This window comes from Rhea pennata, chromosome 7 (assembly GCF_028389875.1).
Source record: "Rhea pennata isolate bPtePen1 chromosome 7, bPtePen1.pri, whole genome shotgun sequence".
Classification (NCBI taxonomy): domain Eukaryota; kingdom Metazoa; phylum Chordata; class Aves; order Rheiformes; family Rheidae; genus Rhea; species Rhea pennata.
Genome location: NC_084669.1, coordinates 22,159,740 through 22,175,463, shown reverse-complemented (window position 1 = coordinate 22,175,463; position 15,724 = coordinate 22,159,740). Strand labels below are relative to the sequence as shown.

At 58.3% G+C, this 15,724-nt stretch overlaps 1 protein-coding gene across 2 annotated transcripts in view; it reads right to left on the bottom strand.

Annotated features, from left to right (window-relative positions):
* Nucleotides 1-5,087, bottom strand: part of PSD (pleckstrin and Sec7 domain containing) — a 45,913-nt gene extending 40,826 nt beyond the window's left edge. Inside the window, exons 1-4 of one of the 2 annotated variants that reach the window (XM_062580153.1) lie at nt 4,984-5,087; nt 2,002-2,802; nt 1,812-1,914; nt 794-1,283 (exon numbers count right to left, since the gene is read on the bottom strand). In XM_062580153.1, the coding sequence (XP_062436137.1) occupies nt 794-1,283; nt 1,812-1,914; nt 2,002-2,676 (1,268 nt within the window). In that variant the 5' untranslated portion in view covers nt 2,677-2,802; nt 4,984-5,087. Of the gene's footprint in view, nt 1-793; nt 1,284-1,811; nt 1,915-2,001; nt 2,803-4,549; nt 4,660-4,983 lie in introns of those variants that run through there. The other variant, XM_062580154.1, reaches the window with a different exon arrangement.
* Nucleotides 5,088-15,724: the final 10,637 nt, after the last annotated feature.

The window sequence follows — 15,724 nt, the reverse complement described above, 5'->3', positions numbered from 1 at the left end:
TTAGACACATGGGTGTTTGACACCATATCTAGTACCCTGCCTGGCTCCTGCTGCCATGCCAGAAGACCATATCCCATAGGGCCCACATCCTGACTGCCAGCACCCAATACAGGACAGACAGCACCCCCAAAGAGATTAGCTGACCACACTCATGGGCACCTGAATGATAACCAAGTGTCCTCTCCTGTCATCAGCACCCCATTTAAGAGCATTTTGCCACACAAGCAAAAATATGATGAAGACGACAGTGTGGAAAGGCTCTTGCCAGTCAAGAAACCCCAAACTCTTTCCAAAACACAGCAAATAACTGTTGTGGCCAAGCAAAAGGGTTCATGCCCTGCCACCGAAGCACAGACATCTGCAGAGGACAGCCTGGCCACTGCCTGACAGCGCACAGCGCTACCGAGGCATGACTTCAGCTCAGATATGCTAACTCTGAACGCCAGGCAGAACGGGGGAGGCAGGACACGATTAACCGGGCAGGACTCCCTGTGCAGGGGGGCCTCGAGCCCCAGCTCAGGCAGGTGACCTGGCCAGCAGGTCTCACCCCGTGAGAGTGGATCCTGTGGCACAGTGCCCTGTGCTGAAACCCCAGCACTGGCCGCCTTTGCCGGGCAGCGAGAGCTTCCCCCGAGCCTTGCCCAGCGCGGTGATCCAGGACACGGCCCCAGCCCCTCACACACAGCTACGGGGATTTCTGGCTTGGACGCTCTCAGCGGAGCCCCTTCTGTCATGCACGAGGGATAACACAGCAGGCGAGAGGAGCTTTTCACCCTCACACACTGAGCCTCACCTTTGCCCATTCTGCCTCATCGCTTCAAACACCTCGTCATCCTCATCTGCCTTGCCGCCCCGCACGCCGCTCGTTGTGCCCTTGGCCCGGTGCTCAGCAGCACCTTGGGCAGGGGGCTCCTCCGGCGTGCTGTCCCTCCTCCCTGGTGTGCCCGCGAAGCTCGGGTTGCTCTCGCTGTCCTTCTGGCTCTCAATAGCCGAGTCCACCTCATCCTTCTCAGCCAGAATATCATCAATGTTGGTTTCACGGTAGCATCTCAGCGGCACGGTGTCCAGGTCTGTCTCAGAGTACTTCACCGTCCTCCTTATAATCCCAGTCTCACAAAAACCAGGCTTCTTGCAGCCTGGAGGAGACATCTCTATCTCCACCTCCACGTGGCTCAGGCCGTGCTCAGCCACCAACCTCTGCGGCTCGGCAGGCGGCAAGCGGCTGGGCTGCTGCGGGGGCTCGGCGAGGGGAGCGGCGTCGGGGGCCTCCTGGGCAGAGCAGCCTGAAAGAGAGCCCAGAGCACTTAGGGGCAGGGTGCTGCCGCCGGGGCCCAGGGAGCAGCTTGCACCCAAGGGGCCACAGAGCAACACCACATGCACGCCGGGAACAGGCTCTTACATGCAATGGGGCGCCGAGGAGCCCGAGGGAAAACAGGAGTGCAGGGAGAGGCAGAGACGGGATGGGAAGGGAAGGGACGGGACGGGAAGGCCACCCCGCGGGGACACGTGCCGGCCGTGCCCACCCAGCTCCTCGCTGGGGAGGTGGCGCGGGGCGGAGGCCTCTTGCGGCCCTACGGGCTCCCGAGGCCGCGCAGGGGCTCTGCAGAGCTTGGTGGGGGCAGAGCTCCGGCCCCGGGAGGACACGCCGAGCCTGGCCGTGGGGGACCTGGGCTGTCAGCCTGCACTGCGGTGCGAGAAGCCTCCCCCCACCCTGGAGGGGGACGACTCCCGGGAGCCCAGACGGAGACCCGCGTTTGCGAAGCAGAGCTTGATCCGGCAGAGGGAAAATTCCCTCCGCACCCGCTTCTCACCTGTCCTGGGCGCGTCCGGGGAGCCGTAGAAGAACTCCCACTTGGCCCTGGCCACGCGCTGGGCGTGGGCCGAGCTGCCCCGGGCGCAGGCCCACGAGCCTCCCTGCGGGACACAAGCGCAGTGAGCCGCCGGGGAGAGCACGGCGGCGGCCGAGCCCCGGCCAGGGCAGCCCGCGGGCCCGGGACCCACCTGCCGCCGGGGCTGCGGGCTCAGCGGGCTCCTGGCGAAGGCGGCCGGGTGGCCCGGCGGGGTCTGCAGCCCGTCGGCGAGGGAGCTGAAGAGACAGCTGGCGTTCAGGGCACAGGCGTCCCCGCCGGGCCGCCCGTCCCCCGGCGACCTGCTCCCAGCCAGCAGCGGGTCGGACGCGGAGGCCTCCAGCTTGAGCCCGCGGGCGAGCTGCTCCTGGAGCTGGGGCCAGGCAGGGGCGGTGCGCGAGCCGCCGCCGGGCCCCCCGCCACCGCCGGGGCTGTCCTCCCGCCGGGGCCGGGGCGCCGGGAGCCCGTTGAGCGTCCGCACGCTGGCCTTCTCGATGAAGCGGAAGGTGACGACGGAGCTGCGCCCGCGGGGCGCCGCCGGCGGGCTGGCGCTGCCCCGGCGCGGCGTGCAGGGGGCCGTGGCGCGCCCCGCGCCCCCGGGGCTCCCCGCCGGCGCCGGCGGCCGGGCCAGGGAGCCCGTGCTGCCGTAGAGGGCGAGCGGGCAGCGCCGGGCGTCGGGCGCCAGGCCCTTGCGCAGCAGGTGGAGCCGGCCGGCGTTGAGGTTGGGCGTGAGGCAGCGCGGGGGGCCGCGGGCCCCCCCGGGGTCCGGGCTGGCGGCGGGGCAGCCCTCGCGGGGGCAGGGGCGCACCGGCCCCCCCGCCTGCGCCATCCCGCCGCAGGAGGCGCCGGGACGTCAGCTCCGGAGCCCGGCGGGGCGGCGCGGGGGCGGCGAGGAGCTCTCCCAGCGCCCCCCGGACGGCGGCTGGGCTGAAGGGCGACGCATCCTCAGGCGGCCCTGAAAAAGAGGTGGGAACAGCGGGTTAGAGGAGAGAGGGGCGTCCCGGAGGCAGGGGGGCCACGGCCCGGCCAGGGCAAACCAGGACTTGGCCCAGGCGCCCGGGGCGACGCGGGCCCGGCCCGAGCGGGGACCCAGCGGCCCCGTTGCCAGACCCACGGCGTGTCCAGGAGATGCCACCACTCCGACAGACCAGCGCCGCGCAGGCGCCGGGCGAGGGGCTCGAAGCACTCTTAAAGTACTTATTATTTTTTTTTTAACATTGCTTTCATTTGAATCGATTTAATCCTTCTTGTGGTTGAATAGATCTAGCATGTGTAGTCTAAAATTCACTTCAGTAAGTGGGGAGAAAAGATACACTGGATCCCCGAGACACCCCCGATCAGGACGAAGGCGCTGTTAACAAGGCCCGGAGGCAGCAAGGCGCCTTTCTTCGGAGGTCAGCCTGTGTTTTGAAATACATTGCACAGTCACATGCTGCGGCCGGTATCTGCAGCACAGGCAGAGCTGTCAACGCCGGCAGGTCCAAGCCCCCGTTACAACAGGTCCTGCTGGCAGGCAGGACCCCGAGCCCTCTCCAGCACCGCTGGCACAGCTGGGTCCTCACAATGGGGCCGAGACTTGTATTTATCTTTCCCCAGGTTTCTTTGAATTCCTGGTGTGCAGAAATGATTCTGCCTCGACTCCTTTCGGCTTCTCGCAGATGCAGAGATAATTCCCTCACTTGGATCCCTTCCTTGGAAAGCAAGGAGCCAAATGCCATCTGCAAATGGAGGAAAGCACGACTTCTTCCTGCTTCCGAGGGCAGACCAGACAGGTTTAAATTCCCAACGTCAAGAATGAAAGATGTGGGACTGGATAGTCCAAGGTGTTTAGGTTCAAGAGATACAGAGACATAACTCAAAATAGCCAAGATCACCCACGTGGAGCAGGCGCCTATCTATCAGCACTGTTACACTTCTAAAAAAAATCTGGCTCATACTGAGCAGTGGCAATCTATAATTCACTCACTGCACTAAACACTCCCCTGTTTAACATGTTAGTTACTTGTTTTATAATCTTTTCCCATCTTTTGGTAGTGTTCACTCTCAAGGTTGCTTAGATTAACTGATAAATAACAATGATGAGGGTTTTATGCATTTCAAATTAAATTCCAGTTTTTATCCAGACGCCTACTAACACACACGCCAACGAAAAATGTTATCACTAAAAGACTGCTGGCATTCACTGTAACATAACAAATGTATAAAAACCCAGCCTATCTCAACACACGTAAGTTATTGCTTAAATAAGTGGGGGTGAAACGAACGGGATGAGCACAGCGTGTCCTCCTGGTTATCAAAGCAGAATTATCAAATTCAGTGTAAAGGCCATATCCGTCTCCAAGTCACTGCAGCTGGACTGCTACACCAGCCAGCAGCGTGAGCCTTTCTTTAACCATAGAAGCTAAAAAGAACAAATGCAACAGAGATGAAGGATCGGCGATGTAGCTCAGGTTTCCTCCTGGCCGATTTAAATCATGACTCAAACTGATGCTCTTTAAACCACTGCGATGAAGGGGCTGGGCTGTAAGGCACCGGCGGGCTTGCGGGAGCCTTTCTGGTCCCGCCGGGAAGCCTCGCAAAGCCAGGCCGCCCCAGGGAGGCTGCTGCTGCCCCGGGCCCACGCTCAGGGAGCGACCCCGGAGCCGGGCGCGCCGCGGGGGCTGCCCCCCGCGGGGACCCCGCTCGTTCAGTCAGTCGCTTACCCGCGCTAGAAACTTGCTCCTCCTGGCTGCCCCTTCCTTGCAGCCCGAGGGGCGCCCGGGGGCTTCGCCCGGCCCTCGGCTCGGGCTGGCGCTGCAGCGCGGGGCCGCGGGCAGAGCCGTTCCGGCGGGGGAGCCGCAGCCGCCCGGCCCGGCCCGGCCCGGCCCGGGCGCGGCGGGATCAGCGCTGAGTGGATGTGACATCCATCCGGATGAGGCTGGCGCCGGCTCCCGCCGGCCCGGCCCGCTCCCCCCGGGCCGCCGCCGCCTCGGCACGGCCCGGTCCGGCCCACTCGCGCCCCCGGGGCAGCCGCACCGCCCGCCGCCGCCGCAACTGCTGCAACTTTCCCAGCGCCGCCGCCGGTTGCGGGCTGCGGGCTCCGGCCTCCGCGCCCTGCCGCGCTCCGCCCCGCCCCGCTCCGCTCACCGGCGCTTACCGGGCTCACGGCAGCATCCTGCGCGCCGCGGCTCTGCGCGGCTCTGCCCTGCCCACGGCGCCGGTCCGGGCCCGCGGTGCGGTGCGGTGCGGTGCGGTGCGGTGCGGTGCGGTGCGGTGCGGTGCCGGCACGGCGCTCCCCGCCGCGCTAATCCCGGCCGGCGCTGTCACTCCGCCCCGCTGACAGCCCCGCCAGCCAATGGGAAGCTGCCGCCGGGCGCCGCGCCCCGCCCCCGCCCCGCCCCCGCCCGGTGGCCCGGGGGCACCCGGTGCGGCCGGTCCCGCGTGCCGCTGCGCGCGCCCCCCGGCACCGGCGTGCGCGCCCCCCCGGGCTGCGCGCCCCCGAGCAGCGCCGTGCCCGTGCGTCGGGGCGCGTGTCCCCCGGCACCGGCGTGCCCGCCCCCCCGGGCTGCGCGCCCCCGAGCAGCGCCGTGCCCGTGCGTCGGGGCGCGTGTCCCCTGGCACCGGCGTGCCCGCCCCCCCGGGCTGCGCGCCCCCGAGCAGCGCCGTGCCCGTGCGTCGGGGCGCGTGTCCCCCGGCACCGGCGTGCCCGCCCCCCCGGGCTGCGCGCCCCCGAGCAGCGCCGTGCCCGTGCGTCGGGGCGCGTGTCCCCTGGCACCGGCGTGCCCCCGCCCCGGGCTGCGCGCCCCCGAGCAGCGCCGTGCCCGTGCGTCGGGGCGCGTGTCCCCCGGCACCGGCGTGCCCCCGCCCCGGGCTGCGCGGCCCCGCTCGGGCCCACGTGCATCGCCGTGCGTCGGGGCGCACGCGCCGCCCTGCCCGCCGCTGCGCTCCCCGGGCGGCTGGGCACCCTCTGCCCGCACCCCCTGCCGTGGGGCTGGGGTTCCCGGCTCTCCCGGCTGCGGCGTGGGGGGCCCGCAGCCGCCCACCGTGAGCAGGAGGAGAAGCAGGCTGCAGCCAGCGCTGGGCCCAACGGGGCCTCCGAAATCCCCCGGCACGGGCGCTCCCGCAGAGGGGCCCTCCCGCCCCGTGCCCTGCTGCAACGGGTGCCCACCCGGGGGCCGCTCCCCGCGGGTGCGGGCCCTGCGCTGGGGACGCCCCTCTCCGGCGTCACCCTGTGCACGGCCGCGGGCGGCCGAGGCGCCTGGCCAGCCGCCCCCCGGGCTGCAAAGGGCCGCCGGGCGCAGGGGCCCGCACCGTGCCTGGCAGCCGGCGCTCCCCGTCCTCCCGGGCCGTCGGATCGGGATTTGCTTTTAAACCGCTTTATCACCCAGAGCCGCGACGGTTAGTGAGCGCGCGAGCGGCGGCCCGGGGAGCCGCTGCCTCACCTGCCTGCAAGGCCTTGGAGGGAGCTGGGGGAAACCTTCCCCTTCTCGGTGTTGCCCCTGCCCGCACCTGCCCGCCCTCGCCGTCCCCTCGCACGCTGCCCCCTTCTCGCCGCGCAGCCCGGGCGCGCCGGGAGGAGGCGGCAGCCGGAGCACACGCTCCTCCTCGTATTTAATGCATCGGAGCTGCCGTTTCCCCCCTCCTTCCGCAGGCTGCCGCCCGTGCGGGGCGCCGCTCCCCCCGCCCGCGGCGGCCGTCCCCGAGCCGCCTGGCGCGCAGACAGCTCTCCCGGGCGGCTCCGGCGGAGCTGGGCTAATTAGGGGCCTCGCTGCCGTGGGATCAACGACCTGATTCCTTCAGCAGCTTCTCGCTGGCAGGAGGGCGAGCTGGGGGAGAGGCTTTTCGCTAAGCCGCAGCCGAGTGACAAACGCAACCGAGTGGAAGAGCTCAGAGCTTTCCTGGTGTGCCCGCGCCGGGACAAGGCGGGCCGGCGCCTTCCCAGCGCCTGCAGGCAGCCTCCACCCAAGGGCAGGAGCCCGCTGGAGCAGGGCTGGCCGTCGCTGGCGCCGCATGGTGCGGCAGGGGCTCCCCGGGGAAGCCCTCTCCTGCCACCTTGGCTGGGGCTCCAGGCCATTCGTGGAAAGCACATTTCCTTCTGTATCGTTTGTGTTTCCTCCCACAGTAGCTGCTGCTCTCCCTGCCACCATCTGCTTCTTGCTGTGTCCCCCTCTCCTTCCCACTGTCCCTGTATCTCCCAAGGGACGCGTTCACATGTGTGGGGGTCTGATCAGCGCTGGCACGAGCTGTGCTAGGCCAGGAATTAGCCCTGGCTCCCCCTGCCCTCCTGTCACAAATCCCTGCCCACTGCCCCAGCTGAGGCTCCTTCTTCCAGAAGAGCAGAGAATTCTTCTGGCAGATGGCAGAGAAGAAGACAGACAAAGTCACCCACTCTTTGTGCCATGTCCCCATGGTCCTTACCCTGAACACACTTGGCTAGAGAGCCAGGAGCACCCCACGCTGTCGTATCATCTCCCCTTGCTGCCCTCTTCTCACTACACGTTTCCCTTGGGCACTTCAACCCAGCCTGTCCTTGCCTGCAGGTACCAAATCTGTCCTACATAACAGTCCATCCGCCTCCATGCCCCTTTCAGCCTTGCGGTCTCTGCCAGTTCCTCAAGCATGCCCAGAGGCAGCTTCTGGCAGTTTTCTCTCAAACTGTTGCTGGCATTTTTGTTGGTTATCTTTACAGATCAGCAACGTATCCACCCGTTCTGAGCCCAGAAGGGACTGGGTCTCACTAGGTAGCACAGTTATAGACTTCCTGCTCAGAAGAGACAGTCCTTGTACAGTGTATTGTCCCAGCAGCTGTACAAATCCAGGCAGCATTTGGGTGGGAAGGCAGTAGACAAGGGACCTCTTTCCCCACGGCAGCTCCACATGCTGCTGATCCTCGGCCTGTCCTGGGATGCATAGACTGCTCACACTGGTCTCGAGAGAGGGACAGCTGGACACTCAGGCATGGTGGCGAATGCCAGGAGTCCCCAAGCCCGGATCCACCCTGGGGAAGCGCACAGCTTCTTAGCCTTCGACGGTGCATTTGCCCTCAGGACAGCCGGTGGACTCAGGGTGAGGGCAGCAGCATCCTTGTGCTTGCTGTGCCACCAAGCAGTCCCCAGGACCCTTGGCCGCTGGTTCTTGTGGACGCACACAAACACCACTTTCCTGCTCCACAGCCAGTGTCTCACCCCAGCTCTGCGGCCTGCCAGCTTCTCCCGGCAGCTGCAACTCCACTGGCTTCCCCCAGTCGCAAACACCCTGATGCAGTGCAGGGTCGTTGGCCACACAGGTCACTCATGCCCCATCTAGTGGTCCTCACCGCAGGGCAGTGATACCAAGCAAGAAGGCTGCACGCAGCACCTCACCTGCACTCTGCTCTCCTGGATGCGAACAGACTTCAGGACCTTTTCATTCGGAGCAGTCGATGCTTTACGTACTGCAGAGGGCATAAGGGCCGTGTTCTGACTCGCTGCTGCCCAAGTCAGTGGGGCTGTGCCTAGGCCCCTGAGTGCAGCATAGCCTGGCAAGCGGGGACAGTCACTCTGCTAGCAAGTGGGTGTTCCTCACCCAGTTACCTAGAAGCACTACGGAAATAGCGAGCAGGTCCTGCAGGAGATGAGCTCTTCCGATTCCCAGTGAGGGCAAGGCAAGCTGAGCTCCCACGTCTTCCACCACGCTGAGGGCTCCAGGGCAACGGATTATGTTCCTCCAGTGTGTTCCCCTGTGGCCTAGGCTTAATTACACAGCTCCAATTAATCCTTTCTGCCTTCAGTGCCAACACCCAAACATCCTAGCTATATATTTAAAAAGCCACTGCAGTTTAAGCCAAGTCTTTAATGGGTTGATGCACTTATCTATTATTCCACCAGGCTGGTGGTTAAGGATGAATGATGAAAATACTCTTCCTTGACAGCCTATTATACAGATGCTGCTTTACAATGTACTGTGGGCAAAAAGACAGCAGTGGAGATCAGTCCCGGGGTTACTCCAGAGCCACCATTTCCCCTTGCAAATCTCCAGAGAAACCCAAGGTTATTGCACAGCTATTCCAGCCACAACCCCCTGCTCAGGGTGATTGCATGCTCTGTAAAAGTCCCTCTCTTCTACCTCGGAGCAGTGATTTATCTGTGTGCATGCCTGAGATCAGCCTCCGCCTTTCCAAATCAGAGGAGTTTGCCTCAGGGGGACTCCACACAGCACCCACACAGAGACAGTTCCTTCGGCCCCACTGCCGGAACTCAGGCTTCTGCAGGGACCTGGCATCAGAGGAGACCATACCCATGCCGTCCAGTGCCCCTTGCCTTTCCGTGGTGTGGAGTAGGCCAGTGGGACCATCGCAGGATCTTTCAGGGGAAAGGCACTCTGGAAGAGGACACAGACTGCAGGAAATGTTATCAGAGGGAAGGAGCCTGAGAGAGTGGATCCTTACCTGGGTGCATCCCAGGTCAGGGCTCCCTGTACCCACTAGCCCCAATCTGTGCTCCTGGAGAGAAGGGGCTGCTGGAGGGGCAGGGGAGAGGAACTGAGCCCCAGCCAGGGGTGGCCAAATACACTGCTAATGTCAAGTGAGTGTGTTCAGCTAGGACATTTGCCAGCACTGGCAGTGTCCGCAGTCAGGATGAGGGCAAAGGTGCCAGGGTGGTAAAATTATCCTGGAGATGCGGAAGGGGAGGGCCCAGCACAGTTTCTGAGCCAAAAATAATCTTGCTGCATAGCAGCCAGAGAAACAACTGTGTAGGAGTATCTCTTGTGGTAAAGAGATGCTCAAGGAAAAGGCAGTCTTGAGGGAATGCACTCAGGAGAAGATTTCCGGTTAGTGGGTTTCGTATTTGAGGAGGGATAAAGCTTCCTGGTGTGCCAGCAGGCTGCTCATCAGACCCACCTCACTGCAGTGAGTCACCTCTCCAAAGAGACAAAATTGCCTTAAAACAACCCAAAGCACTGGTTTGTCAGTGTAGCCTCCTGGGACTAGGTTACACTGTGGGGCAGTTCTTTAAGACTGCTCTCCAACCAGTCTCTGCAGTGGTGGTATGTGATCCCCTCCCTCCATCTTCAGGGGTCACATGGGAGAAATACAAACTTTCAGGAGCAAAGGGTCTGGCCTTGGCTAGGGAAATCCCTTGGGAGGTTAATGGCTATTCTTCAGGGAGAGAGGATCCAGGGAGGGAAAGAAATGGATTGCTCAGTGATTCACCCAATGTCACGCAACTGGCCGGTGAGCAGCACGGGATTCAGTGCTTCTCTCTGAGCTCCTTTCCTAGACACCCAGGGTCCTGGGCAGACACTGGGAGTCCTCCTGAAGCTGGCTGGGCTTTATAACCCCTGCACATTTGCAAAGGAAAATAAACTTTCTAGGGACTTACTAACTCACTGTGCAGCCCTGCTCTGCAGCTGCTGTATGATGTGAAGCTGGAATAGAGCTGGAAGGGGACAGCACAGGGAGAGCAGTGGTCCTACCTAAATCAACAATTGCTCTCCCCATCCCGGAGAGCCCAGCGCTTCCTCACACCAGGGTGGCCCTAGGGAAGATTTAGGTTGGATTCCCTGCTGTTTGCTTGGCAAAAGGCAAGTCCATTAGTTCAGGATGTCCTTGGCAGAGCTGGACTCCTAACTCCCAGTGCCCAGAGATGGGTTTTGATGCAACTCCCTCATTCTTCTTGGGTAAGAGCAGTATCTCTGTTTGGAGGATGGAGACATCACAGACTGTGTGTCAGGGCAACACAGCTGGGAGCTCACATGAGCAATCAGGGACCAGGGCTCTCTATCAAGACCTGGTGGTCTTGGACAAGACATCTCATACGCAGTCTCCTCACACTCTTTGCTGATCTTATACATTTTGATTCCAAACTCCTCCTTTTGTTATGTTTATGACTGTAATTATGTTGTGCTGCACAAGATAGCCCTGATTGCTGGTATTCCTGTAGGGCAAGTGACAGATGTGGCAGGTCATGAGCAGAGTTCTCTCTCTGACACATCTCCCCTTGGAGTCTCCTGCTCAGAATGGACAGGCATGCCTAGCTCTGTCAGGATGAAATCAGCAAGCAGATGAGTGTGAGTAAGAGCAATGAACGAAAGGCTGCAGGCAGCGTCTTACGTAGAAAAGGGACAGCAAGCTCCAGGCACATGGCCTGATCCAACTCAAGGAGATGTGATCATACCAGAATTGTCTAAAAGGTGTGGAAACTTTGAAGGGTTAGTTAAGGAGCCATAATTACAAGTACAGTAAGGAAACTGTGAATCTAGTCCAGGCATTGGGCAAAACCTACCAACTTGGAGATAAGTGGAGCCACATGCAAAGGATTTGCTGAAAGCTTGGGAGAGGCAGAGCAGTGGGTACCTCAGGGGATCCTGCTAGAAGAGCCCTGCATTGGCAAGTAGGAAGGAGTCCCTCGTGCACATGCCTCTTCCAACTCTGACTTGAACAGTTTTGTCATTTTACACAAAGCTTTACTTTTTTTTTTTTTTTTTTTTTTTTTAAACGCTGTGTACTCAGATTCACTTCTCATGCACTTCTCAGTAAGGAGAAGGGTAAGGTGGCATCTGCAGGGAAGAGCTGGGCAGAAGAAGGGATGGGTTCCTGTTTCACCAGCTAAAGAGTGGCTCCTGGTGGTAGTGAGGGCACTAAAGCAACCTCAGGGCTCACTGAGGGCAGAGTTTTGTCCCTCTAAGCTCAACATCTTTCTCTCCCGTGCAACCAGAAGTCTGACTATGATCTGCTCCATCCCATAGAGCAATGGAGAGTGGTTTGGACTTATTCTGCAGTCAGAGAGAAAATGGATCCAAATCCTTTGACAGATCCCAGTAAGAGACTGAGCAAAGACAGTGCTGAGAGATTTTACCTGATCTTCTGGGGTCCTGCATGTCTTAAAGAGTGAATACTGCAGAGCTACTGCTGTCTTTGAAAAGACCTTGCCTCTTATCCCATTGAGAATGACAGAAAACTGTAAAGGAAATACTCCCAACGTAACTGCAAGGCTAAAGGTATTTAGTCAGCAAGGTGCCAAGTCATTATGCTCTGCAATAGGTCTCAGGGTGGGGGTTAGGTTTAGCCTGGCACTGCACCAATCTCCCAACAATAAATTGTGCCCTCCCACAACTCAGAGTCCCCTCTGGGGACCCCAGCAGGCTTGAGAAAAATCAAAGCAGCCTCTCAATATATCTCCGACAGGAAAATAAGTGGGTTCTCAAAGCAAATCAAGGCAAAAAAAAAAAAAAAAAAAAAAAAAGTGAAGGCAAAAAGTAGCTTGCCTACTATCAGTCAGCAAATCAGGAGCACCTCTGGGAACAGAACCCTGGATTCCTGGCTCTAAATCATCTCTTCTAATGATTATTAGCCAGGCATCAAAACTCCTAAATCTCACCCCAATCCCCAAAGCATGAGGTCAAATCCAGACTGCTCCTCTAGATCCTTCAAAGGAACAGTTAGGTGCTAGCTCTGCCCCACCTTAGTGAAGCTAGCTGAAATCTCCTCTCCTTTTGACAGGACATTTATAAAGATGAAGGTACCAGCAGGATCAGACCCAAGGCCGACTGAGGCCAGGCTGCTGACACCATATGTTTCCAAGGAAGATGCAAGAAAGCTGCAGCAGCAGTTGTGAGCTAATCTGTGCCCTCCCCCTGAGGGCTCAGCTTGGTCACTCATCGCTGCAGATCAGCTCAAGACTTGACGCAGGAGGCCTCCTTTCCCTCCCAGAGTATCAGTGGTCACTGGGATAGCAGGAGAGCCACTGGACTCAGCAATGTCGCGTGCTCATTGAAGGCATCCATGCTCAACCCTGTGCCATACACTTCCCCACCCATTCTGCATCCACCACTAGTCTCATAGCCTAGCACTGCTTCTTGGAACAGGAAGCTTCAGCTGCTCTTCACCCAAAACTGCATCTAATGATGGGAACAGACCAGAAGTGACACGAAGGTGTCTCATGCACATGAGCAATTTACCCTTGAAAGTGAAGTACCTCCAGCACCACCTTATTCCTCTTGTAAAGGGCACCCCCCTGATCTGGAAATCTCTCTCACATGTGTCCACCTGAGTGCCTGTATCTGAACTAGCTGGCACACCCTTCATGGCAGAGATTGCCTCTCCTTAGTGGTATGCTCACCTCAGACCACTGAACATGCCAGTACAGTCAATAAACTGTATTACCAAGCCCAGATATCAAAATAATGCAAAAAGCATCCACTGTAGCTATAGGTTATATAGCTATATGGAAACCACCTATAGCAGCAGACATCTAAGGATCAGTCTATTTATCAACTGCTTTGCAGGGCTTCTGGATTCATTAGGACCACGTTTTCCATTTGTTCCTGCAACCTGAATAGCTATCAATTTATTTTTCTTGTTAAAAATTAAGTCTGTTAATCCCCAAACTCCAGGAGCTGGGGCTTTCTGATTAACACACAGCACACATTGTACCAAGGAGTCACCAGGATACGTGCTGAAACCAGGCTAGCTGGGTTCACCTAATGCTTGTCAGCTCCATTTCCTGTCTCTCATTTACTATCTCCACCAGGCTCACTGCTGAATTCATAGCACTTAGACACCAGTAAACTTACACATAAGCAAAACCACAGCCCCTCTTATTTCCTTTTGGAAAATAAATTAATATAATTGCTTGGTTTTACAGGAGCACTTGTGATGATCTTTTCCACATCCTCTTTGAAATCTCTGAAGTTGGTGCTTAGCCAAGGTTGTAGCAGGAAGTTTTTAGTTCAGGCTCTGCCCTCATCTTAGCCAACTGGCAAGGTGAATTCCCCTGGTCTGGAGGGACCTCTCTGACATCAGGGCCAATGCTGTCTTGGCAGACCAGCTTGAAGCATTAGGGCTTGACTGAAGATGTACATCTGGCTGGACCTTAAAAAGTAGATTTACAAATACCATCCAAGAAAGATGTGCATTCCCATTAGGCAAAGAGACATTGCCAACTAGGCTGAGTCCTGCTGCAATTCTTCACTGAGATGGCAGAGCAGGGGCAAAATCAGATCCCTTGAACTTGTCTTCTTCCACTTGTTCCTTCACTGCTAAGTTACAGAGAGTGACACCATCCAGACTGTGTGCTAGGGTGCTGCACAGCTGTTCCACAGTTACCCTATTTATAGGGGACCTTCACACACATGAACACAAGGAAGACACTGGTTTGGGACACTTACCGTTGGCACGGCCCTTAGTTGCTAGGCCTGCTGGACATCTTGGCAACATCAAGCTATGTCTCAGCATATCCACTCACAGCACAGTAGCAAGATATGATGCTCTTCATGCATGTGGAGATACCCTGAGTATGAGAGAGAGAAGAGCCTGACTATTTCACAGCTGGAAACTGTCCATGACTCCCAGCATGCAGCACAAGTATATCAGAAGCTACTGATACAAGAAGCTGCAGATCAAACCTACCACCTCCCTTGCAGATGAGCAGCTTGTCAAGGCCCTGAGGGCATTAATAGGCCTTAATGGCTCTGATCAGTCTCACCTGGGGCTTCCAAGCCCACCCTCTGCCCGTTAGCTCTATTTAAGGCCCGCCTGAGACATTCACTCCCTCCATAAGCCATGCTGTAGAGGTGCTGGTTTCCAGCTTAACCATAGTTTATACCTCTACCTGGACATCTGCATGACTGATCTACAGCTGTTGAGCTGGACCTATGGGCTGATGTTCTGGCCTTGGTTCTGCCTCATCACTATGGACCTGCCTGTTGATTTCTAGCTGTGACTGGTTACTCTTACCAGGACTGACTTGCGTCCATAGCTTGTCCTCAGAACTGCCTCATCAGCACGAACTTTTCTGATGACCTGGGCCCTTGGCTGACCCTAGCTGCCACCTCCAGACCTGCTCTGCTTGCTGAGGTAATGTGTGAATGGGCCCTGGCTGGTGAGACCCTTGCCCTCCTGGCTGTGTTACTACCCTTGACCCTTAGGGAGCTGCTGACCTATTTACTTTTTTCTTCAACTCCTTCATCTGCAGTCCCCTGAGTGCTGAGACAAGCTCTGGGGCTAAAGAGGTTGGTTGGAGCAAGCATCCTGTAGCACCTCTGCAGCCTCATGCTAGGAAACCTAACTTTAGGATGCAGGATCCAGAAGATTCCCAGGATGACGTTGATCTTCTGAGCTGCACCTGGAAGAAGAAGAAGGAAAAAAAAGCTGATACTGCTTGAGAAGGCCCTGGCACAGTGCCTTCAGCCTCTCTGTGCAAGCAGGCTGAAGTGAGCTGGAGTAAATGTGGTTCCTCAATGGTCCCCAGAGCAACTGTATGGAGATGGCTCTATGCTAATCTGCTCTAGATACTCTGCCTTGGCCCTAGGCTTTAAGCCCAGGAAGGAGCCTTCACCTCCCATTCAGGGAAAGGTTAGAATGCAAAAAAGATCAGAAAGACATCACTTTTACCAGTATTATAACAGTACCTCTCAACCTCCTTGTGGTACCCAAAGCTTGTCTGGGCTGAGTATTGGCTCTCCTTATAGCCCTGCTTCCAGTAAGCCCTGGGGAAGTGACTCAGGCACTCCCCAGCTGGATCAGATAAGCTGAAAAACAAACACAGGTGGTTGTAGGAGCAGAGCAGGCCTCACTTGCCAGTGCAACACATGTATTGCTTAGGAAGGATAACAAGCAACCCACAATACTGCTCTGCTGAGCAAGGACTTAAGCCCGGAGCTCCCAGCCAGGTCTTCTCTGGCACTGAAAGCTTGCTGTAAAGGCAGATGTAAATGAGCATTGCACTCCCTGGTGCTCCCTCCTGTTCTGTCTAGACCAAGATGTCTATTTGAACAGACTCTCCATAGCCAACTCCAGCTACAGTCATTCACCTGCAGGTGCAAGGCTAGGGGACTCCCTACCAAATACTACACTTCTGTTAGCAGAATGCCAAAAGCAGGGGCACCACAGGGCTGAAACCTTCTGAGGGCAAAATCAA